Source organism: Erpetoichthys calabaricus, chromosome 7 (genome assembly GCF_900747795.2).
Source record: "Erpetoichthys calabaricus chromosome 7, fErpCal1.3, whole genome shotgun sequence".
NCBI lineage: Eukaryota > Metazoa > Chordata > Cladistia > Polypteriformes > Polypteridae > Erpetoichthys > Erpetoichthys calabaricus.
The window spans coordinates 70773082-70800171 of NC_041400.2; the positions used below are offsets into that span (position 1 = coordinate 70773082).

At 37.8% G+C, this 27090-nt stretch overlaps 1 protein-coding gene and 1 long non-coding RNA gene across 3 annotated transcripts in view; one reads left to right on the top strand and one right to left on the bottom strand.

Moving 5' to 3' along the window:
- Positions 1 to 27090, top strand: part of ccdc125 (coiled-coil domain containing 125) — a 103052-nt gene that overhangs the window by 48721 nt on the left and 27241 nt on the right. For both annotated transcript variants that reach the window (XM_028804685.2, XM_051930121.1), the window contains 5 exons: positions 1328 to 1413; positions 1940 to 2022; positions 4094 to 4209; positions 15461 to 15568; positions 24250 to 24418. In XM_028804685.2, the coding sequence (XP_028660518.1) occupies positions 1328 to 1413; positions 1940 to 2022; positions 4094 to 4209; positions 15461 to 15568; positions 24250 to 24418 (562 nt within the window). The remainder of the gene's footprint in view (positions 1 to 1327; positions 1414 to 1939; positions 2023 to 4093; positions 4210 to 15460; positions 15569 to 24249; positions 24419 to 27090) is intronic.
- Positions 1 to 27090, bottom strand: part of LOC127528856 (uncharacterized) — a 94276-nt gene that overhangs the window by 13804 nt on the left and 53382 nt on the right. The window lies entirely within an intron of this gene.

Consider the following 27090-nt stretch of genomic DNA (forward strand, 5'->3'; position numbering starts at 1 on the left):
TATAACAAGCTTGACCTGATGGCGATCAACACACATGTACTGTGCAAGGCATGCACTGGGGCCACTGAGAAAAGAAGAGTGTTCATGGCTTACCTTTCAGAGGAACTTCGTCGTCTCATCTTACTAGAAAAGGCGATGGAAAAAGAAAAGGGGGATGCAACATCGACAAGCTTCTGTTCCAAGACAGCCACTTCCCCCAGGAAAGTAAACTGAGTCAGTGTCAGGTGCCCTTTAAATGTAATAGGAACCACAGCTTAGAGAGAAGTGTGTACATTGTAACAGGTACACATGTTGTAAATGTAGGAAGGACGGTCCTTGCGTGTGTGTGAACTGTTAAACACTGAACAAAAAAAAATGAAGTGATGATGAGGTACGAAGAAGGCAGATTCACCAGCGTTTGTGTGTCAGCTTGATCTCTGATCTCCAGATCAGAGAATGTCCAGTTCCATTGCCTCAAAACACCACTCACATCTACAGTTATTCCCAGTTTCAAATAAAAACTGTCAGCGTCAGATCCCTGGGGGGGTTTGGGGGGGGGGGGGGCGGTAGTATGTATCATGATCATGACTGAGAGAATAAAAGTGAAAATAAAACGGTAACTTTCACAAGTACTATAAATGTACACCGTCTGTTACAGACACAAACCAAATGTATGTGTGTACTGTGTAATATTAATAAGAGCAGCTCACTACTGAAAACGGCAAATATAGGAGGCAGTCGGGATCGAACCGGGGACTGTTGATTACAAGTCAGCAGATCTTACTGCTACGCCACGGAAGCTGTTGTATCATCCTTGAACCTTCTGTGAAAGTGTTTATTTGATCTTTTATTTGATCTTTGGACTTCAGGCTTCACACATTATATAGTTTATGCCAACATTTTGTCATTTACTACTAAAATATGAAAAATGTTTCTGTTTTAACAATGTGTTTACACAGATTATTGTAGAAACGGAACACACATGAAATGCATGTGTTCCAAATATCGATCTATTATTTCCACTGTAAAACTGCAACACTTCACTTCCAGATAATCAATCAAGGCATGAGCTGGGAGAACTTTGTGCATGTTCTGCAGCTGTGGGGGGATGGAATAGTAGGCTGCTTGTCTTTATCGGCACATTTACAGGACAAAAGATGCTGACGGAGAGGTGCAAACAGATTTAAGGTGGGCCGGATCTACGAGTTTTTTCATAGGCACTGGTAATTCTAGTGTTAATGCCTTATATAATTTGTTGTTGCAATAGTTTCTGGGACCTCATAACTGTGGATTTAACTTTTTGTTAAAAAAAAAAAACCTCAAAAAACTTCTAAAAATCTTTTTGCAGGAGGTCAACGCCTTGCAGTGGGAGATTGCTTTCAATCAAGTTCAGTTTAAAAACCTTGAGCAGACTTGGAAAGAAAAATTGGACAGGTTGGTGTATTGCATTGGTTTAAATTCCATTGTTGTTATTAACAGGTAATGGGCCTGGATTTAGGTAGAGCTGGCTGGTGTCAGCACATTTTGTACTGCTACATTTGCTATATTTTTAGAGGTACAGTATAGCAGTAGCTGTATTTATGTTATAAAAGCTAAGAGTTTAAAGTTCTGTATGAAAATTGTAAGGATAGCTGTTCATTGAGAAATTTTCATTTGAGGGAACCCTGCCAATCTTTGGTAGCTGGCCACTAGAATAAAGTTTTAGTCTTTCCTTTACCTGTTATCCCTTTGATTACTTCTGTGATCCTAAGAGGTTAGGTGCTGGTCTTTCTGCAGCTAAAAGGCTGACAATACCAAGACAAAAGCTTAAATTCTGAGTTACTAATTATCAAAAAATATACAGGCTTTCTTATTTGAATATTTTTTCATCTCTATATCTTTCATGCTTTTAATCTTCACATTAATTACTTGTATTGATGTCTGTCTTCGTGCTATTTTATCTACAATATATACTTAATAGGGTCAGCTGTGAAAATGAAATACTCAACAAAAATCTGGAGGACAAAGGAAATGAAGCACGTGACTTGAAGAAAGAAAATGAATGTAAGTTGCACTCTGTTAAATACTTGTAAAACAAGTTGAAGACTACCACCCCTCCATTTACAGTTTTATTGTGTACGTTCCTTGTGAGTAACATCTGCTCCACTGTGTCACCCTATGTCACTGTAAAATTGACTGAATTTAAGGTAAATATCTTGTTGCTTTTTCTGAAATATGGAACTTTAAAGGGATCTACTAGGTTTCTTGAAAATATTTTGAGGCTTGGGATGAATATCCTGGTGAATCCTAGAGATTAACAGGTAGATATGTAACATACATGCTATTTTATGAAATGTTTCATCATGCATCTTACATCTTGCCTGAAAAATGGTTCTGAGTTGCTCGAAAGCTTGCATATTGTAATCTTTTTAGTTAGCCAATAAAAAGTGTCATTTTGGTTGACTTCTCATTTCATCCATTATGGCTAAAACGGTACACCCTACTACTATCAAGTGTTTCCTAAACCCCCTCTTATTCTGGCATTTTATGAGTACTTATTTGTTAACTCCATCCCTTATTAAGTCACTTAGCAAGAGAACATCACAAGTGAAATGGAAACCAATCAATTGAAAATAGTTTCATTTTACGGTATTATTTCTGGCCCTTCAAAGGAATAAAATGTGTTGTTAAAAGTAATGTAAAATAAAAATGACATTATACATTAATTAAAAATTAAGCAATAGCATCTAAATAGACGCAACATCAGAATAAAGACAAAAAATGTCAGACGTAATAAATAAAAACGCACTTTTCTAAAAAGGGTGTTGTTCTGTTCAGGTGATGTTGACAACAACTCTGTGTTGTTTTTACTAACCCATGTGGTAGATATTCCATCAATGAGAAGAAACAAAAGTGGATTAAGACAGCAAGAACATTGTGTCCACAAATAACAACCTAGTTTGTTTGCTGATATGCTGATCTTCCATGCAATTGTTTTCAAACAATGAAAGAAAGAAAGAGTACAGATGTGTGGAAAAAAATGGTAAGGAAGATCACCACATGGAGTGCAAAACTGGAGGCAAGCAGATAACATTGTCCTTTCTCCAAGAAAAACATGGAATAACTTAGTCATGATATAGAACAGTAAGTCCTTCGATAACCTCACCCAAGTCTGTAGAAAATAGTGGAACGTTCAATTCACCGGTCAAAAGAATTACTTCCACACAACCTACAGGACTGTAGAAGCTCCTGGACTTTGTCACATGGCCCATACAGTAGTTGACCTGCTTTTTCGATATTCTCCTCTGTCTTCTTGGCTCTCTTCTCTCTCTTTAAATGGCGCGATTTATGCAAATCGTTCCACAAAAAAAAAAAAAGGAAATCGGAAATCCCACCCCTGGGGCACCGCTGTCAATCTCGGGCTATAAGAGCAATCCCCACAACACCCAGTCAACAGCAGAAAAACATATTATATTTATGTGGCAGCACTACACTATAAAGTATGTTTCTCAGACACTCGTTGTTTTTGAGGCACTTTTCTCACCTCCTGTCTAGTTTTATACCCCCCATATTTGTAGGCAATTCTCTGAGCATACCTCATACACCTTTATTTCTCCTTGTACATCTTATTTGTACTTCTTTGGCATCACCAATGCCAAACTAACCATTCACATTGCTCAGAGGGACAGGACATACAGACCTTAGTATTTTATTATATAGCATATAGTACGATAAGTTAGGCAACAAAATCCTGTGGCTCCTGATTAGAAAATAAGATCAAGAAACCTTTTTTGATTGTGCTTAAAATTTCCAGGCATTTTAAGAGGCACATGGAAATCTTAGAACCCATTCCATCTTATTTCTTCACAATCATCCATTAACACCTACTGAAAAGTATGTGTATGTTCTTTTACATAGATGATAGTCAAGAGTATGTAATAGATTGGTTTGTGATGTTGCTGATTTGATTTCACATAATTATTTATTTTAAACCTAACCAAATGCATTTGATGAACTGAAAGATCTACTCTTGTTATTAAACCTTGTATATAAATTTGGATGAAGCTGTGAATCTGAGAAACTACCTTTCCATATCTAACTTAGCATATTATTGGTCTGTTCTCTTCTCCTTTAGACCTGAACCAACAAAGACTTGAACTTCTTGCCATGCTGAATGTTAGAGAACAGAAGATATTTCAGGGTACACTGCCACCTAACAACAATGACATACATGATGGATCAGCTTTGGAGGTAATGATGAGCAGTGGGTTTTTGCTATTTTAACAGATTAATTACACTCCTCTATGATTGGTTTTCAAAGTTTTTAGAGTCCACCTGTCTGCTAAATGAGAGTTACTTTGTCACATCTTGTACGTTTCCTGACCCATATTATATAGTGTACAAGTTAATGATGTTTTTATTTGGGGAAAAAAAACAGAATTAAAATGTGACATTCTTTTGAAATTGTTGTCTTAAACTAAGGTGGCCATATTGTCCCATTTACAATGACCCTATGTATTTTTTTTTTTGTATTTGTTGAGAAACTCTTCATCAAGGTTATTATAGTTTTGCCTTTATGTATTAGTTTTTATTTCTATTTTTTTTCCTGACCTTACTTGGAAATTCAGTTTAGTTTTAGTTTTCCTTCATCGTGTATTTTTAGTTTTTATTTTACAAAGATATTTCTATTTATTGTTATATATATTAGTTTAAGTTTTAGTAATAATAATACATTTAAAGAGCTACTATGGAGTTTAGGTTTTGTGTCACAATGAGACAGAACTGTACACTTAACGGGTTTGGATATAATTTGAGTTTAATGTTAGTGGAAGCTTACTACACTACATGACACAGTTTAATATTTGGTTATTTTTTGTCTGATTAAAAATAAGCATAATCAAAACCAGGTACTGAATATGAACAATTTTACACAATTTTATAATTGTTAAAATGTTTTGTATGTCATTTGTATTGAACAAATCTGCGCTGACTTTTGGCACTTTTGATCTTTTCCTTTTATTGCCCAGAATGGGCCAATTTGTAATGTAATTTAGGTGAATTTTAAGGTTTGAGGGTTTTTTACTCTAAAAGTCAACTGCACACAGCATATCCTGCTCCAACGACAATGTGCTTAGAATGAATGTCTTCAATATTGCATTCAAAAATCTCAAATACTGGGCTTTATTTTCTACCAGCCATATTGATCTCTGATTCCATCTCAGGCACATACAATTTATAGATAGAATTTTGCCACCTGCAGGCCTAGAAATATATAAAAAATTAGAAAACAGATTCTACTGTGTCCTGATAGGTGTGATCATGAAAATCATGAGGAACTTAGGAAGAACAAGGCCCTTAGGCTTGAATCAGTGTGCAGACACCACTTAACCACTACCTAACTGTAGTTCAGTAGAGACATTGCCAAATCAGGAATTTTACAAGGTTTGTATCACTTCATTGTTAAATGACATTTTTAAAGCAGAAGTGATTGGTCAGCAACAATATGCTGATCTTGTATGATGACCATCAGTCTCTCGATCGGTGCCGTTTTATTTTCAAAAATCGGGAGTGGTCTCCCCTCGACTTTCTTGTGTACTCAGATATGGGGATGGATATTTGAAGAGTAAACCGCAAGACAAGGATTATATTATGTACATTAAAGAACAATAAACAACAAATCAAATTAATAATATTTTGAACAATTATTATAAAAGTAAAGTTTAATAAATCGGACTCTGCAGCTGCATGAATAAAAAAAAAAAAAAAAAAAGATTATTCAGGTAAAGTACCACTTCCAGTTAATGGATTTGGCCCAAAAGTTAATACAGATCTACAATTTTGATGTAACAACCACATGCCAAATTTCATCCATCTATCTAGTTGTGTTTTTGAGTTATCATGTTTATACACACACACACACACACACACACACACATACACATATATACATAATTACAAAAAACTGACTCCGGGAGGTCTAAAACCTCAAGATTCATCAAAATGTCGAGGTCGAATTTTTTTCATGATTACTATACTTTCTCTCTACTTCTTGTGCTAAGTGGCAGGTGGATTACTGTCAACAAAAAGCAAGGCACCTGAGAAATAAACTGAAAAGTTACTCGTGATATTTTTGTCCATACGGTAAAGTTTTTGTTGACCAGCACATTCTGATTTCAGGCGTTTGAATTACATCTTGATATACAACAAGAGCAAAGAAAGTAGGCACGTAAATCACTTTCTATTCGACACGCTTTACACGCCCATTATCAGCTCGCTCTGTCACCGCAAATGCAGTGTGAGCAGTCGCCCTCCGTCACCAGCCACTGTTCACTGGATGAATATGTGCTGGCGGCTCGTGGTGGATGACTTTCAGTTTTAGAGTTAAAAGTTATAAAGGTTAAAAACTAACAACAAGAACATTCATTCAAAATGAAAAGTAAAATTATTTTTAGTAAATTATTATTTTATTTCAGTTAATCTTTCCAGCTACTTTTAATACTTTTGTTTAGTTTTAGTTTTTCATTTCGGTTTTGTTAATTATTTTATTTCAGTTTATGAAAATGTTTTTTTTAATAATAGGTTCAGTTTTCGTTAACTATAAAAACCTTGCTCTTCATAGAGGTCAAATTTAAATTACCCCAAAAGGCAATTAGTGATGGTCATGTTTTGTTTCTTCCTAACATGATAATGCAAATGCAATTATTGTTTTGCAAAATAATCCACCCATCCATGGATTTCCCAACCCATTTATCGACTTAATGGTTAGTAGATGTCAGTGAATTTAAAAAAATAATAATAATAATTCTTCATAAAAGAATACTTTTGTGAAAGAGGCTTATACTTTGTAGACTTAAGTGAGTTCTGTAGGTGAAGAATACATTATTTTTTGTTTAATTTGTAATATAGTACTTGATTTTAAGAAGGCACTTTTTGTGAGTTGCTAGTTTAAGATTTTCCTCCAATGATGAAGTCTTTCTACAAAGACCCCCACTGGTGATAAAGTTTTTCTGTTTAAACTACTGTAAAAGATATTTTGAATTATAGTTATTAAGAATGAAACATTACTTGCCCTGTTTGTGAATTACTGAATATGTGGAAGAAATGAACAAGTTTACTATTAGCTATTTTTTCACATTAGCTTTACTAAGCAGGAAAATATTTAATTTCAATTTAAAGCTACTACATTACTTGAGGAGTTCTACAAGACCTTGTTTTTTTATATTTTCAGCTATGTTATGAATAATTTTACATACTTATCACATCACAGAAAGATAGTGCCTAGCCCAAGGATGCTAGTCCACACTCGGGGCATTCTCGAACTAGGTGTATTTAAAGACGACAATTAACGTGATATGAACATATTGATAACGGTAAATGGTAAATCTTACATTGACAGTTAATGAGCCATGATTCAAACCAATGTTCCTGGAGCTGTGAAACAGCGATGCCTCCCACCAAGTTGTCATTTTAATGAAAACTAATACAATAATTCAATCTATTTGTTGTCTTGTGATTTCCCGTATGGTTAGTTAAAGAAATTTCTTCATTTTTGCTTTATAGTACAAGGAAATCTCAGAACCTATTTTTCTGCACTCATTTCACTTTATAAAATTATGATTTGCTGATGTTCCCTCAAGTCTTATTACAAAATGTGACTTGATAATGATTAGTATACTTTGGTTATAAAAAGCATTTTAAGGAATTATTTTTTTCATTGGAGGAATCTAACCGTTTGAGCCAAGTTATGTAATTTCTTCTGCAAAGCCACAGTAACCATGACCACAGGGTCCCAAAAACATCACACTTTAAAGAATTATAAAAAACAGTTAATGTCTGGTTGCAAGTTGACCTTAATTCATTATTTTGTATTTTACTAAATACAAGGACTACAGAGCAAGGTTTTATGGGGGAGCAGTTCACAAGAGCTGTCAGTAATGTCAGTTCCATATAGTCACTTTAATTATGGCTGTTGCCATGCACATCCATGGCCTTTCAGAGGAAACTCTTGGCATCTTTAGGTCAGCTGTGACTCATGAAACTTGAAACTCTGTAACAATATTACATGCATCCCTATTGTTTTATTTATTTAACAAGAGCTACCTTATACTGTGTATTACTCATAATAAGAGTGGTAGAGCAACATCATATTGCACTCTACAGTTGCATAATATAACTGCAAGTTTATTCATTTTTGCAGGATTTAAAATTCGGTGGACATTTTATAGTCACTCGATAAGCTAGTTTATACAGTTAATCTAGTATAGAGAATGTAAAACTAGACATTTTATTAAAGGTATTACAGATTGCATTTTGTATTCTAATAATTTTATGTATTTGCTGTTATGTATGGCATTTATAAAGTAAAGAATCTTCTTAAAAGAAACAATTTCTAGCAATATCAAAATGTGACAATGTGCTTTACAAAATGAAGAAAGAAAAATGTAATAACATTAAAAATAACATTAGACAATACTAAATAACAAAGAATAAAGTATGGTCTGATGCCCAGAAGGACAGAAAAAACAAACAAACAAAAAAAAAAAACTCCAGAGGGCTGAAGAAAAAAAAATCTGCAGGGGTTCCAAGGCCATGAGACCACCTAGCCCTTACTGGGCATTCTACCTAACAAAAATTATATAAATCAGTCCTCATGGTTTTTAAGCTTCACGTGAAAGAATTAGATGACGACGGTCTTGTGGATATCTGGGGTACTGCCTTCAATCCATCAATATACGGAACTGCATGGTGCTTTGATCAGGTATTGGTGGTGGCGCAGGTTGCCACCACAGAAAAAACAGAAAAAGAACAGCAGAGAAAAGTAGGGATTAGTATGGATTGGGGAGCCATAATAAAAATGATACTGCAATGCCATCCATCCATCCATTTTCCAACCCGCTGAATCCGAACACAGGGTCACGGGGGTCTGCTGGAGCCAATCCAAGCCAACACAGGGCACAAGGCAGGAACCAATCCCGGGCAGGGTGCCAACCCACCGCAGGACACACACAAACACACCCACACACCAAGCACACACTAGGGCCAATTTAGAATCGCCAATCCACCTAACCAGCATGTCTTTGGACTGTGGGAGGAAACCGGAGCGCCCGGAGGAAACCCATGCAGACACGGGGAGAACATGCAAACTCCACGCAGGGAGGATCCGGGAAGCGAACCCGGGTCCCCAGGTCTGCCAACTGCGAGGCAGCAGCGCTACCCACTGCACCACCGTGCCGCCCATACTGCAATGCATATATAGTTTTTCAAGGTTACACTAAAATGTAGCTATGAGAAAGCCATGTTAAAATAATGGGCTTTTAGCAGTTTTTTAAAATGCTCCACCACATTAGCCTGACAAATTTCTGTTGGTAAGCTATTCCAGATTTTAGGTGCACAACAGCAGAATGCTGCTTCACCACTTCTTTTAAGTTTAGTTCTTGGAATTATAAGCAGATGCTCATTTGAAGATCTAAGGATACAATTTGGAGTGTAAGGTGACAGGCATTCCAAAATATAAGAATAAGTTAGATTATTTAAGGCTGTAAACCATAAGCGGCATGGGTAAACAATGTAATGACATCAAAACTGGAGAGATGTGCTCAGATTTTCTTTTCCTAGTTAAGATTCTGGCACATTGCAACCAATTGGTGTCTTTTTTGAGTAGTCCTGAAAGTAGTGCGTACAGTAATCTAGTCGACTAAAATCAAAAGCGTTAACAAATTTTTCAGCATCTTGCAAGGTTATAAGAGATCCAACTTTTACTATATTCCTTAAGTGAACAAAATTCTGTCCTGGTAATCTGATTAAAATGCCATTTAAAGTTAAGGTCAGAGTCCATAAATACCCCTAAATTCTTTACCTTCTTCTTGACTTTTTAGCCTAATGGATCAAGTTTATTTCTAATACCCTCACTATATCCATTTTTGCCAATAAGTAAGATCTCTATTTTCTCCTCATTTCATTTAAGAAAATTACTACTCATCTATTCTGAATAACAAGTAAGACACTGTATCAGTGAACCAACAGGGCCTGGGTCATCTATTGATAAATACAGTTGTATGTCATAGTTGTGGTAGCTCATGTTATGCCTCAAGATAATATGACCTAATGGAAGCATGTAGATTGAAAAGAACAGTGGACCCAGGATAGATTATTGTGGAACACCATATAGGATATTATGTGTCTTTGAAGTACAATTACCACAACTAACAAAGAAATGTATACTTGTTATGTAAAACTCAAACCAATTTAAGACACTGCCAGAGAGGCACACCCACTCACTAAGGCAATTTATAAGAATATTGTGATTAATGGTATCAAATCCTGCACTCAGATCTACTGAACAGGTGCTACAACTTTTTGGTAACTGTGTAAATAATACAGGAATCTAATAAATATTTTAAAAGCTGCCAGATGTCATATTTTGGGTTCTATATGACAATGGTAGAATGTGTATTACGTATATCTTTAGAATTAAAGCTTTGAAGGCTGCAGTCATACTTTATAACAGGCATTGCACTTCTCACCTGCTTGTTTAGATGTATCCTGCCAGCATACCACCATCAGCTCAGTGGTTGGAGTCAGATGGAATTGCTTCTTTTCTGTTGGAATCAGTTGAGTTCACTCCTTATCCTTTCATCGTACTCTTCAGAGTACAGGCTCAAACATCTTGCTTATGTTTACAACTATGACAGTAAAATGTTGACATATGTAAGCACACAGGTTAAACACACAGTTAAGCAAGAAGTGAATCTACATGATTAACATAAACAAATTATAAGAATATGAAGTCTATTAACATAATAATTAAGATATAACAAGTTAACAACAAAGAAATGAAAAACACTCGGTGGCAAACAGCATTCCTGCAGAAAAAGTTCCGGTGAGGCATGCGCAGTCGATTATAACAGGTAAAGTAATAATTCTGGTATTTCATTCTAGCTGGCCACCTTTTCCTGCTTTGAACTTCTTTAATATTTTAAGTACATTCTGAAATCCACAACTATCAAAATCTAAGCGTAAATGGAAGCAGATTAACTCCTGTTGAATTAAAGGCTTCCAGTATCTCTGACGTTAATTTCAATGATCAGGAATTATAGGTGGGCAATAAGGCAGTGGCGCCATTAGCAACAGTAACATACAGAATCGAGAAACAATATAGAGCAGTATCGGTATAAACTAGGAATGGTTTCTATGCTTATATTTTGAGGGGAATGGCTTAAGCACAATGTCTCAATATAAACAGCGTAATCACCATTTCTCTTCATTGTATATTAGTTAAAGTAGTAAGTCTTCCGTCTTGATTTGAATGCTGAGATTGATAGGGCATGAATTACAAAATCAAGCATATTATTCCACAGGTTTTAGTGCCTTTAGCTATAAGCTTGATCTCCTACACTAGTCTCATTTATAATTGAAATGTTTTAAAGACCAGCACCTTAGAACCATATTATAGTGTGGTATGTATATTTTAGAAAATTAAATAAAAAGAGAACAAGCCATTAAATGCTGGAGTGAAGATTTTGAAATCAATTCAAACTTAACTAGAGTTCAGTGTAAAGACAAAAATTATACAGTGCATCCGGAAAGTATTCACAGCGCATCACTTTTTCCACATTTTGTTATGTTACAGCCTTATTCCAAAATGGATTAAATTCATTTTTTTCCTCAGAATTCTGCACACAACACCCCATAATGACAACGTGAAAAAAGTTTACTTGAGGTTTTTGCAAATTTATTAAAAATAAAAAAACTGAGAAATCACATGTACATAAGTATTCACAGCCTTTGCTCAATACTTTCTCGATGCACCTTTGGCAGCAATTACAGCCTCAAGTCTTTTTGAATATGATGCCACAAGCTTGGCACACCTATCCTTGGCCAGTTTTGCCCATTCCTCTTTGCAGCACCTCTCAAGCTCCATCAGGTTGGATGGGAAGCATCAGTGCACAGCCATTTTAAGATCTCTCCAGAGATGTTCAATCGGATTCAAGTCTGGGCTCTGGCTGGGCCACTCAAGGACATTCACAGAGTTGTCCTGAAGCCACTCCTTTGATATCTTGGCTGTGTGCTTAGGGTCGTTGTCCTGCTGAAAATGAACCGTCGCCCCAGTCTGAGGTCAAGAGCGCTCTGGAGTATTGTTTCATCCAGGATGTCTCTGTACATTGCTGCAGTCATCTTTCCCTTTATCCTGACTAGTCTCCCAGTCCCTGCCGCTGAAAAACATCCCCACAGCATGATGCTGCCACCACCATGCTTCACTGTAGGGATGGTATTGGGCTGGTGATGAGCGGTGCCTGGTTTCCTCCAAACGTGACGCCTGGCATTCACACCAAAGAGTTCAATCTTTGTCTCATCAGACCAGAGAATTTTCTTTCTCATGGTCTGAGAGTCTTTCAGGTGCCTTTTGGCAAACTCCAGGCGGGCTGCCATGTGCCTTTTACTAAGGAGTGGCTTCCGTCTGGTCACTCTACCATACAGGCCTGATTGGTGGATTGCTGCAGAGATGGTTGTCCTTCTGGAAGGTTCTCCTCTCTCCACAGAGGACCTCTGGAGCTCTGACAGAGTGACCATTGGTTTCTTGGTCACCTCCCTGACTAAGGCCCTTCTCCCCCTATCGCTAAGTTTAGATGGCCGGCCAGCTCTAGGAAGAGTCCTGGTGGTTTCGAACTTCTTCCACTTACGGGTGATGGAGGCCAATGTGCTCATTGGGACCTTCAAAGCAGCAGACATTTTTCTGTAACCTTACCCAGATTTGTACCTCGAGACAATCCTGTCTCAGAGGTCTACAGACAGTTCCTTTGACTTCATGCTTGGTTTGTGCTCTGACATGAACTGTCAACTGTGGGACCTTATATAGACAGGTGTGTGCCTTTCCAAATCATGTACAATCAACTGAATTTACCACAGGTGGACTCCAATTAAGCTGCAGAAACATCTCAAGGATGATCAGGGGAAACAGGATGCACCAGATTTCAATTTTGAGCTTCATGGCAAAGGCTGTGAATACTTACGTACATGTGCTTTCTCGATTTTTTTATTTTTAATAAATTTGCAAAAATCTCAAGTAAACTTTTTTCACGTTGTCATTATGGGGTGTTGTGTGTAGAATTCTGAGGAAAAAAATGAATTTAATCCATTTTGGAATAAGGCTGTAACATAACAAAATGTGGAAACAGTGATGTGCTGTGAATACTTTCCGGATGCACTGTATGTTGTGGTTGCACTACCTAGTTTCATTACCCACAGTATAATTCTGATTAAAGTTAGGATTACAGATAAAGTGATTTGAGCAATAACCACAGTCAAATTAATTAATAAATCTACTTAAATCTACTCATTATTTTAGTTGTCTTTTTTTTTAACTGGAACAACAGGTTTTGCATAGAGTGTGTATGATTAAAGGTAAACTGATGTAAAAGAGAATGCCTAAATTGTGCATTGATTAAATAAAACTAATGTTTAGACCTTCTGTGTTTAAAAGTTTCTAAATCTTGCTGTCTGTATCATTCTGAATACCTAAAAGAATTTTTGTTTTTCTTGTATTTAAAAATGAAGAGTTACAGTATGTTTCATCTAGTTATTTAATGTAGTAACCCATTAAGGCAACAACATAAGGAAATTAATTTTCCAAGTGTCATCTGAATAAGATTAATATTGAATTTTATGTATTCTAGCTGTATTTCCCAGCATTGGTATATAAAATGATAATAAGTGATGACACCATACAGCAAAATGTAATTATAGAGTATAGTCATTGCACTTTTTACATAATGACTTTCATAACAACAAACTTAACTATGCAAGTACTGTATCTGAGAGCCAAATATAACATTCAAGCCCATGCAATTGAATAGTGTGATGTATAGTGTCTAAAGCTATGCTTAAATCAGTAGAACAGCATTTCTTTCATCAGAACACATTAGGATGTCATTGTTAAATAGGCTAAGTTAATGATGTGTCCTGACTGTGACCAGTGTAAAAGCCAGACTTAAACTTTTCTAATAACCTGTATTGAATATTTTTTAGAATGAAGAAGTGTACAAATAAACATAATGAAGAATGAAATCAACTCATTTAGTTCTCAAGCTGGCAACATGAATTTCTTGTTAATATCCTGTGCTAAACAACTAGAATATATGATAGGTTCAACAGATGAAAATGAGATGGCCCTGGATGAATGCAAATCCCTTCAGAATAAATTAACAGAATAGGAGGACATAGGGATATCTTTTTTTTTTCTATACTGGAGAATTCAGAGGCTGCATTTGGTTGCCATATCAAGCTCCTTTTGCCACTGACTTCTAAATGAAAACCTTTTGTGGCGTCATTACTAAGAAACTGGAAGTGAGGAGAGCATATCACTTACCCGACAAACAATTGCAGAGGGTTTTTTTTTCAATCATGATAGTCAGATAGTCAGTAATGCGGGCGCTGCATCGGTCTGTCGTGGTGAAAAAGGAGCTGAGCGCAAGGCGAAGCTCTCAATTTACCAGTCGATCTATGTTCCTACCCTCACCTATGGTCATGAACTATGGGTAGTGACCGGAAGAACGAGATCGCGAATACAAGCGGCTGCAATGAGTTTCCTCCGCAGGGTGACTGGGCTTTCCCTTAAAGATAGGGTGAGAAGCTCAGTCATCCGGAAGGGGCTCAGAGTAGAGCCGCTGCTCCTCCACATCGAGAGGAGTCAGATGAGGTGGCTCAGACATCTGATCAGGATGCCTCCTGGACGCCTCCCTGGTGAGGTGTTCCGGGCACGTCTAACCGGAGGAGGCCCCGGGGGAAGACCCAGGACACGCTGGAGGGACTATGTCTCTCGACTGGCCTGGGAACGCCTTGGGATTCTCCCGGAAGAGCTAGAAGAAGTGGCCGGGGAGAGGGAAGTCTGGGCATCTCTACTCAAGCTGCTGCCCCCGCGACCCGACCTCGGATAAGCAGGAGACAATGGATGGATGGATGGATGATAGTCAGAGAGAAGGAAAATCTTAATCCATTCTAGAGAGAATGGAGAAATCTTTTTTGTGAATACTCAATATATATCATTCTAGACTTTTTAGGGGAGTAAGCAAAATATTAGTGTAGCTTGGCAGTCATAGATATACTGCTATAAAAAAAGTCTATGTCCAAAGCCAATATGGTTAAAAAAAAAAGGTGTAAGTATTTAGTTATTAGTCAGACTGATATTTTTGAAAAGTAAATAAATGTTGTTTGTTTTAAACGTGTTCTTTGAAAGATTATGTTTCTATAACTGTATGCTATACTAATGTTGCCCTTTGGGTATTTTTTTTATAGAGTATTCAATAATGACTCCTTTATAAATCAGATTTGTATGATGCAAAATATAATTATTGAGTTATTGCAGCAAAGTGGCAGTAATACTTTTTTTTCTTATGTTCATCATACAGTTTTTGTGACAGAATAGTCAGTTATACTTTTGAAATATGGCCTACTGTGAAAGCTACTTTTCAACTTTCTGGTAACGGTGTGCTTGTTCTTTTTTTAGCTGGCAGTAGTGGGAGCATGTCGCTGTAACCCCAGTGGAGCAGATCCTTGCCCTTGTTCCAGAACAGCTGCTGCCAGCCGAAAACAAGTCTTACAACTGAAGCAAGAGGTAAGACTGCCTCTACAGGGCTGCACATAAATCTGTGGTGACTACATGTGTAAGATAAAACTGATTTAATTTGTTTTCATTGGCGACAGTGGCTGCCATATGTGTTGTTGGCACGAAGGTCAGAATGATAATTAATTTTGCCCTTTCATTAGAAAATAATAATGGTTTGTCATCATAATACATTTTATATTATGAAGGCTAAAAAGATATTTACAACTGAGTATATTTACATAATTATTTAGACTAAAATACACCAGTTTTGTCAAATGCAATAAATTTAGTCAATACAGATACTCTAATTTCATGTTGATCTTAATGGCCTTTGTATGCTATCTGTATGTTAAATTCTTAAAGGAATGGGTTAATGTTGAATAGCAGTATGTTAATACCACAGTAAGATACTGTTTGTTTCTGCAATTTTATTGAAACCTGCTTTCTTATCCTGAAGTTAACATAATATTGAGACAGCTTATGGAGAATGTCCACCAGATTAGAAATGTGGGTTTTTCAATTTTTGTGTTTTCCATAAGGGCGGCGCGGTGGTAGCCCTGCTGCCTTGCAGTTAGGAGACCTGGGTTCGCTTCCCGGGTCCTCCCTGCGTGGAGTTTGCATGTTCTCCCCATGTCTACGTGGGTTTCCTCCGGGCGCTCCGGTTTCCTCCCACAGTCCAAAGACATGCAGGTTAGGTGGATTGGCAATTCTAAATTGGCCCTAGTGTGTGTTTGGTGTGTGGGTGTGTTTGTGTGTGTCCTGCGGTGGGTTGGCACCCTGCCCGGGATTGGTTCCTGCCTTGTGCCCTGTGTTGGCTGGGATTGGCTCCAGCAGACCCCCGTGACCCTGTGTTTGGATTCAGCGGGTTGGAAAATGGATGGATGAATGTTTTCCATAATTTTATTTTCAGCAGAAGGATTTCCATTTTTCATTCCCCTTGCTATCCAGTTATGTCTCAAATTGTTCCATTAAGCAGTATTTTCTATGTCCAAGTTCATCCCACCTACAATGGTTAGCTGTTCATAATGCCATGTCTTTGTCACTTTTCTCAGCTGCCATTTGCTCCAGCTTACTGATGTAAAATTTCAACTTATTTTTAACACTTCACCCAGCTGTTCTCAATCTTTATACAATCTGAAAAAAATCACTCGCCTCCTTCAGGTGATTAATCTTATTCCATGTGTCCTGCATTTGCTAAGTCACAAATAAGGCTTTGGCTTTAAAGCCAAATCGTCTTTAAGAATGTAGTATTGTCGTTTCTCACTAAAATGTTACAACAACTTAATCAAAAACTCTGTTTTTTGTATTATTCATTGTTTTGTTGTCTGTAAAGCGTTTAAATTTTGTTCAGGTGCCAAAAAGAACATAGAACAAAGAACTTTATGCAAATAATTGGTACTGAAGTACACGGTAAAGTGATAAAGTTGTTAACTTGACTAGAGCTGGGTGCAACGCAGATGGCTTAGGCCTTTTCCTTTACTGCGATATTGGGCTTGTCCAAAAATAAGTGTTTTTTTTTTCTTTACTACATTAGTGTGTGTAATTTCTCATGACTCTAGGGTGTGAAAATTCTAGGAAGTAAGTGGTTTCTGAGGTTCCAGATCCATCATGCCAAAGTCACTTATCACATTCAGCCAATATTTATTTTTGATCGGTCAAAGCTACACCTCTTTGGCCATACAGTGGGGGAAATAAGTATTTGATCCCCTGCCGAATTTGTAAATTTGCTCACTTACAAAGAAATGAACAGTCTCTAATTTTTATGGTAGTTTCATTTTAATGGAGAAAGACAGACTATCAACCAAAAATCCAGAAAAAACACATTACATAAAAGTTAAAAATTGATTTGCAGGTCATTGAGAGAAGTAAGTATTTGATCCCCTACATCCCATCCAGACTTCAGGCTCCCAGCTGTGTGCTGATTATAATCAATCAATCAATCCGTCAATTACAGATACTCCTCATCTCAACTCATTATGTGTGCAAAGCACACCTGTCCACAGAATCAATTTCTTCCATTCCAACCTCTCCACCACCATGGGCAAGACCAAAGAACCTGCACAAGACTAGAATGGGCTACAAGACCTTCAGCAAGTAGCTTGGTGAGAAAGTGACGACCGTTGGTGCGATTATTCGGAAATGGAAGAAATATAAAATGACCATCAATCGCCCCCGTCTGGAGCTCCATACAAGATCTTGCCTAATGAGATGATGATGATCACGAGAAAGGTGAGGGATCAACCCAAAACTACACGGGAGGAGATTGTTAATAATCTGAAGGCAGTTGGGACCACAGTTGAAAAGAACACCATTGGTAACACTACGCCATAATGGATTTAAATCTTGCAGCGCCCGCAAGGTCCCCTTGCTCATGAAGGCACATGTACAGGCCCGTCTTAAGTTTGCCAGTGAACCAGAGGCCTTGTCTCTGGCTTGGAATAATATTTTTTTCTTATTCCCTGAATATTGTTAAATTTGATAAGGAAATTTGCCAAGTAAGTGATATCTTTTTTAGTGTCTTTGTTTTTTCATTAATTTTGTAGGATATACAGTCGATTCCGGTTAATTGCACCACCTGTTAATTGGCCCAGCCGCTTATTCGGACCGAATCCTAAAGAACCGAAACAGATCATATTACATAAGCCTAATATTGTTCGCTTATTTGGACCAAAATTCCATTTAATTGGACCAAAGAACGTGACAGAGAATAAGAAAAAGAAGCCACAAGTCACCCGCGGAAAGCGGATGTAAAGCGGGTCAGCGACATCGGAAGGATCCCTGGGCTCCCCAGGAGAATTTATGCTTTTATCAAAGGTCAGGAAGTCAGAAAATTTGTACCAAGTGCAAACCAGTGGGGGTGAACATGCCTGCCCTTTCTTTCCTAAAATGGACTGCCCAGTAGCCGGCGACATGAAGTTGAGCGTAAACAAGAGTGTCCGTGCAAGGAATTCCTTCCTGTCAATAAGGATTAAAGTTTACATGAGAAAGCTTTTGCTTCAAGAAAGTCAAACTGGACGCTTTTAGTGCCGAAGCTTTGAATAGCGAGCATTTTGTGGCTCTCCTGACCTCCACATCTTGACCCAGAAACACCAAGATTTCATCAGAACTCTTTTAGTCTGTGAACTGTGCGTGTCTTGTCTCCCCTGCCAAAATGCCACGGCAGGACTTGACGTTAGCTGAAAAAATTGATTTCCTAGATCAGATCAGGCAACAACCACCAAACACTAGTCAGCATCGGTTGGTTGAAATTACCAGCTTGGCAAAGACTACAATTTCGCGCTTGTTAAAACAAGAGAATGAGCTGCGAGAAGAATGGGCACAATGTGAAAGACGACAAGGAACTTCTCAAAAACGGAAGCGTGAAGGCAAGGATCCAGACGTCACTGAGGCCCTTAATGAATGGTTTGCCATTGTTACTGGACGAGGTGTGCGAGTAAGTGGCCCAATGTTAAAGTGCAAAGCAGAAGAACTCGCTAAAAAGCTGGTCCACGATGATTTCAAAGCTACAAACAGTTGGTTGTCTCAATGGAAATCTAGACATGACATAAAATTCAAGAAAGCACATGGTGAGAAAGAAAGTGCTGATGATGCAGGTGCTGAAAAATGGAAATCAACAAAACTTACCGAGATTCTTGAAAAATTCCAAGCAAATGACATCTACAATGCCGATGAAACCGGGCTGTATTATCGTGCCACACCGGACGGCTCCTTAAGTTACAATCATGTTGCACTCTCTGGCTCCAAAAAAGCGATGGATCACGTTACTGTCTTGTGCTGCTCAAACATGTCAGGAGCGGACAAGAGGAAGCTGTTGGTTATAGGAAAAAGCGCCAAGCCTCGCTGCTTTAAGGGACTTAAAATGGACAGTTTACCAGTTGTGTTTCGTGCGAATAGAAATGCGTGGATGACCTCTGAACTTTTTAAAGAATGGCTGAAGGATTGGGACAGAGAGCTACAATGCCAGTTGAGAAAAGTGTTGCTCCTTCTCGACAATTGTGCAGCACATCCTCGTTTAGATTGCTTGAAGAACATCCAACTGGAATTTCTACCTCCCAGGGCCACAGCTTTGGTGCAGCCAATGGACATGGGCATCATCAAAAATTTGAAGATTTTTTATCGTGCAAGGTTGGTTAATTACGTCTTTGAAGCAATTGAAGAAAATTTGCTGACCTCGTTGTCAACAGCAACAGAATTCAGTGGGAAGGTCAGCATCTTACATGCAGTTACATTTGTGGCCGATAGCTGGCGAAAAATCAGCAGTGAGACAATTCAGAACTGTTTTTCTCACAGTGGCTTTAGGCATTTAGTCTTGCAGATGGATGTGGACATGCCAATTGAGAGTGAAAAGAATGATGAAAATGTGGAACTTCCACAGGTCGAAAATTAGGAAGAATTTTTATCTATCGACATCAAGCTTGACTGCTACGATAAAAATGAAGATTACAATGCTTCAATTGTTGCTCGAATTGCAGCGAAACACATGACAGCATCGGAAGACCAGGAAAGTGATGATGATGACCCTAATGAGTTAGTGCAAGTGACAACACAGGATGCCAGGAAATGCATTGAAACTTTGTGCCGCTATTTCATGCAGGAGGAAAATTAAGGCAGTCCCATTGATGCGTTAGATGTTTGTGGTGATTTTGTTCAAGTGCAGTGCGTCAACAGAATGCGTCAGATCATACTAGACAAGTTCTTCAAACATTGACTGGAATTTGGTAATGTAACCTTTTTTATTGTGCTTCGCATGCTGAGTGTCGTGTAGATCGTTTCGAAGAATTTGTAGATTTCTTTTTCAATAAACAAAGTTGTAAGCATCCGTACATGTACATGTACATGTACGTAGTTCTTGTTTGTACGTTCGCCATACGCGTGTGCAGCACAATAAAAGTCATAATGACATTTTAATATGTTACTTATAGCACATCCCATCTTGGTTGCACATGTATAGGGCATGTTCCTGTAATAGGACCAGCTGGTTATTAGGACCAAAATGATCACGTCCCAATGTGGTCCGATTAAGCAGAATCGACTGTACACATATTCCATGAATTATAGCATTTTTTTCTTCAGGTTTTGTTTACCAAATCAGTTAATCTGAAACATTTTTACCCTCACTTTATACAGATGTCACCCTATTACTGCCAGCAAACTGGGCAATGCAGGAGTTTAACAATCATATTTATTTAGCACTCAATTTTATTCTCCATTTCTTTAACTTACTAGTGCTTTCCTTGATTCTTTGTTTAATGCTTAGTATAATTTATTCTCACTAGCATTCTTACGTTTTGTTTCTTTCTTATCTTACTTCAAATTAATTAGCAATTTCCACAAATCTGTTTTTTTAGTCTTTTACACAGTGCTCTGGTGGTGTCTTGTAGCCACTTACATTTTGCATAAGCTAAGATGATGAACAAGTTGAGTGTGTTTGTTTAACAAATTGAATGTAAGGATTCTTCTTTACTAATGACCTTGCTTTTGGCCCTTAACACTAGAATTACCAGAGTCTACGAAAAAACTCGTAGATCCAACCCACCTTAAAACCGTTCTCACCTCTCTTTTGTCTTCTAAATGTGCCGATTAAGAGGAGCAGCGAGCAGCCGGCTATTCCATCCCCCACCGTCGCAGAACGTTCACTAAGTTTTCCCAGCTCATGGCTTGTTTGATTATCTGGGAGTGACTGAACTGCTGGAGTTTTAGAATGAAAATAATAGATCGCTATTTGGAATACATGCATTTCATGCGTGTTCCGTTTCTACAGTAATCTGTGTAAACACATTGCTAAAACAGAAACTTTTTCATATTTTAGTAATAAATGTTACAAAATGTGGGCATAAACTATAGAATCTGTGAAGCCTGAAGTCCAAACATCAAATAAACATTTTCACAAAAGGTTCAAGGATGCTACAACAGCTTCCGTGGCTTAACACTACGGTTTGCTGACTTGGGGCACAACAGCCCTGTCGTGCTATAGAGACGTGAGTTCGATTCCCAGCTTTGAAGAAAGTGTGTTTTTTTTTTTTTTCCTCAAACGGACATTGAATTTATAAATTGGTATGCACTGTAAATCGTTATCTTTAAAATGTCAATCGCGGTTATTTCTGTTGATTAATTCATGCTTTTTTACTTAGAGTCAGAACAGGAGCTTTTTCAGCTTATTCAGCTTCTGATCTGACTCAAACAGTGCCAGTATAACTTCACACCCGATCTGACGCTGTTCGTTTTCAAATAATATTGCATTACTTCGACGATGTTTTCTGATTGGTACTATTCGCGTCATAAAATGATTTCTTCAAAACGTCACATATATTTGTCTCTTTCTTTTTTTAAAATGTGCGTTGTAGCACGCAGCAACTGGCCACCTGCATGTTCTCGCGCACACTGAATAAGACAGCGCTATATGCAATCATCAGATTCAAATGTTAACAGTTATATAGCACAGAATGGAAATCAGCAGTTCTTAGCATTGCACCACGCAAGCTGTCATATCAACCGCCTACTGTAACTTGCTTTCTTTTTTCTTCGGTTATAGTCTTGAATAAAAGTGCACCTGTTTTGTTATACTTTTACATCAACATATGTTCCTGTGTTTGAGCTACATGGGCATGCTCAAAAAATACGCGTATAATGCCACGAAAAATGCATGCAGACACTTCAGTACACTGCAGAGCTTTAGCACGTCTTTATGTGAAAACAGCAGTATCAGATGGGGAGTGTCTGATGATTGCATATAGTGCTGAAGTTACTGCTCTTTACTAGGCTTTCCTCTGCATGTCCGGGAGTACAAAAGAAACAGCATACAGCAACACGTGGGGACTGGCAATATTGGGGGAAAAAAACACGTGGTCGTATGTATCGTGATACACTGCAGAACTATAGAGCGTCTTTATGTGAAAACAGCAGTGTCAGGTGTGGGGCGGTAGGGAAGTATCCTGAACGCGACTGAGACAATGAAAAGTGAATTTAAAAAAAAAAATAAAGCTAACCTTTACAAATATCATAAATTACACCGGCTGTTACAGACTGAAATCAAATGTACCTTTTTATTCTAAAATAGTCAAAATAAGAACACTTCTCAAAATGGAATTGTGCAGGATCGAACTCACGACCTTTGGATTCCCAGTCAGCAACTGATACTGTTGCGCCACGGAAGCAGTGATAGCTAACGCGTGTCAAAGTCGCACACTAAGGTGGCTTTTTTTGGCGGTGGCTTTTTTTTTTGTACCTTTTGTGAAAGTGTTTCTTTGATATTTGGACTTCAGGCTTCATACATTATATAGTTTATGCCTACATTTTGTCATTTGCTACTAGAATATTGTAAACCGTTTCTGTTTTAACAATGTGTTTACACAGATTACTGTAGAAATGCAACACATATGAAATGCGTGTGTTCCAAATAACAATCTATTATTTCTACTCTAAAACTCCACTTCACTCCCAGATAATCAATCAAGGCATGAGCTGGGAAAAGCTTGTTTACGTTCTAAGTCATTGGGGGGATGGAGTAGCCGGCTGCTGGCAGCTTGTCTTTATCAGTACATTTAGATGGCAAAAGACGCTGGCGGAGAGGTGAGAAGGGTTTTAAGAAGCGATTTAAGGTGGGCCGGATCTACGAGTTTTTTCGTAGGCTCTGGTAATTCTAGTGTTAAAGACCAAGTTAGGAGTTTTTCAACAACGCATATGTGGTTGGCTTCCTTTCACAATCCATTTGTTCCTATGTCTGTGTTATTTTCATTTGTGCAATGCTTAATATTTTCCTCTTTTCTGGCACAGTTTTTTTACTTTTTGGGGCATATAAGGGGGGACTCAGGAGTATGGTGTAGTTATTGAGTATACCGCTTGGGTATTGTATGCCTGCAATCTTACTAATCCATCCACTGAGTAGCACTGTGCGGAGTTGATCTAGATGTTTACTACTGACATTTATTATTCAATTTTGTGTGTGACTTTGGACGAAAAAGTATGTCAGGTCATATTGCACCTAAAGACAACACTGATGATCATATTTTTCACATTATCTAACTTGTAACAGCAACATTACACTGATCTTCTGAGGCATCTGTGGGAAAGCATTAGGAAAAACTACACATTAATAAAAAAAAAAGATGAGCTGAGGAAATGTTTCCAGGAATGGAAAAAGAAGGATAAGTGTATTGCATCTCAAGGGAAGTATTTCTGAAGGGGACTAAACTGGAATTGCTATAAGTTGTGTAATAAAGTGATTTTAATTTGTTTGTTTTTAAACAATTATAGGATTTTTTGGGTCCCCTCTCAAATTGTTCTCTGTGCTGTAATTACCCTCTCCAAAAGTATTGGGGTATGCAGTATTGTATTTTGAATAAATCAGTAAGAGTTTGTCTCAGGAATCTATTCATGAGAAATGGACGAAAAATATATACAGTATCTTCTGTGTAGGAAGAAATATGTATAATGGAAATAGTACTTTGATTTAGAAACGTTCCGATTATATAGTGCTACTGTTTATGTTGTAATTTTTTTTTTTGGTTGAGCACAGAAAAGTAACATTTTTAAAATAGCAATAGTCTTATCTATACTATGAGTAACTGTATATTGCATCATATTAGGTTTTTGAAAAAAAATATTTTAGACTGAAACTATACAGTTATATGGTGGCCACATGTAAGTAATCATTTTATACAGTTTTTTTTTATATCTCTTTTCACTTTAAGATTGAGAGGGAAAAGAAGATGAAAGATGAAGCATACGTTATGGCTGATGCATTTCGAATTGCTTTTGAGCAGCAGTTGAAGCGACGGACTGATCAAACACTGCGCCTGACAGAGAAGGAAACTTTTCTGAGAAAGGAAAGTCTAAAAGTTAAAAAACTTAAAGAAGAAGGTAAACTCTTATTTATTAATAAATTAAAGTTAAATGTAAAGTATGTTCACATATTTTGTTCTAAATTGTTGCCTTTTCTCTAGAGCTCATAGATAGATAGATACTTTATTATTCCCTGATAATGCAATCATTAGAAGTTCATTGCAGTAAAGCTAGAAATGCAAAAGATTACCCCATTGTCTGAAGAGAACCCTTGTCTGTATATATAAAGGAATCCCACTGCTAAATGCTGAATTGCTAACTCTTAATACTTCTGTTGAAAGAAGAAGATGTGAGGATCTCAGAAAAACGATATCTGTTGTGTCATCCGAAAAGAATCGGTTATTACAGGGTTATGTTGGATGGATATTCTGCGGTCACTAAAGGGGTTCTAGACAGCTCACTAAATTGTTTGTACCTGTTTAGTACAATGAACAAATTCATCATGGCCAGTCCTCTGCTGATGGAATAGTTTGAAAGCCTCTTACCTGGACCATCATTGAATGATTTATCTCTTTCTTTGGTTAACATTCAGCTGTGTTGAAGGATTTAGCAGTGGGATGTCAGCGAATAGCATGAACAATTTGTCTAATTTCTTCTAGCAATTTTGCCATGACTACCTGAGGGGGAAAAAAAACAACCATCTCCGTATTGTATACTTTAAAAAAAAAAAAAAAATCATGTTGTTATTATATTGTAGTTAGACCACTCAAATAACTGATATATAATAACTCAGTAATTCAAAGTGGTACATTCTCTTGTCAGATCACTGACTTAAAAGAGGTTGGCTGGGATTCTTGCAAACAATCATTTATACAAACAACCGTTTATTTTCTATAATGTTTACATCATTTTAAAGGTTAAAGACTTATTTATTTTTCTACATAATCGCCATTTCGGTCGATGCATTTTTGTAGACGCTGTGGTAGTTTTAGAATGCCCATGTTATACCAGCTCGCCGCCATGTCCTTCAGGAAGCATTGAACCTCATCTTTCACCTCTTCATCGGAGCAGAATCGCCTTCTGGACAAATGTTCTTTCAACTTAGGGAACAGGTGGTAGTCATTGGGTGCCAAGTCCGGACTATAGGGTGGGTGGGTGATGAAGTTCCAACTGCCGATCTTTACGCATGTTTTCCTCAACCTTCGCAACTGTCTCGTCAGAAATTGACGGTCTCCTGCGCGAACTTCGCACTTGGCGGTAGCGTTCAATGGGAGCTCCATTTTCAAGGGCTGCCAAGCCAAGATTGAGCATCCCAGCGAAGCCGCACATGCTTGTTTGGGAGTGAAGGAAGCACCAATCACAACAGTGTGGCCAACAGCCGTACGAACAGTTTCTCTATGTCCCCACCGCTTTGGAGACCTTACTTTTGGGATTGCCCTCGTATGTGTATATATATATATATATATATATATATATATATATATATATATATATATATAATATACAGGTAGTCCCCAGGTTACGGACATTCGACCTATGACATATGAACGGGGCCGCAGCTGCTCCGTCATCTTCGGCTTGTGGATGCTACAAGCGGTGGCTGGAGGGGGGCGATTTCGCTGCTTTCGCAGTGTAGTGTCCCTCCAGTGGCACCCGGCAACAAGTGGTTTCACTGCCCGCCCACCACACACGGCTGCCCCGTTTGTTCTAGGTGCGCGGCTGGTAATGCTGCAAGCAGTGATCCAGTTGTGGTTGAACGGGGCGACGGGGGTTAGCATTGTAGTGTGCCTCAGATGGATGCGTGTTGAATGGGAACGGTGGTGTTTTGCGTACGCTGCAGGAAGCATACTGTAGTGGAGGTGACTGTGAGGTGGGCTGGTGATGAACCGCCCCTCAAATGCCCCCATTCATTCTCAATAGCAAGCCTGCTTGTATTGTTATGCACATAGCAGGAAGACAGGTTGTCTCTTGTCAGTACAGGGTGGTCCAGATCTAATTATGCAGATCCAGATCGTCTGGATGACTTTAATTTATGCGGGGACGATTCCAGTTCGGAGCAAAGACTCTTCATGTCATCAGTTCCCACACTTCTTGATAGTCCGGGATTTTTCGGGTGATTTTCTATATAATATACTGAATAAGTTATAGCGTAATGAAAATTGCATAATTAGATCTGGACTATACATCAGACATGTTGACGACTGGTGCCTTCCCGCTCTGACAGCTGTACAGTGCTGTGCAGAAGAGCTCATCTTAACCTTTTGTCTTCACCCTTAAACAATGTCTCTGAAACACAAATCTGATGCAAGTGCTGGTGATATAGTAAAGAAGAGAAAAACTATCACCATGGAAAATAAAGTAGAAATAATAAAAAGGTCAGAAAGAGGTGAAACTCCATCATTCATTGGCAGAGCACTTGGTTACAGTCGGTCAACAATAGCATTTGTTAAAATAATGTACCTGTTCTGACTTACATACAAATTCAACTTAAGTACAAACCTACAGTCCCTATCTCGTATGTAACCCGGGGACTGCCTGTGTGTGTGTGTGTGTGTATATATATATATATATATATATATATATATATATATATATATATATATATATATATATATATATATATATATAATAAATAAATAAAATTGGAAGTTAGGTAGCGCTATGCCCCGTTCTGCTTTAGGTTCTTGTAGAGTTGCCCATTTGATGTGTGAATGTTTCGAATACCAAATTAAACAGGTTGTGATTGAATT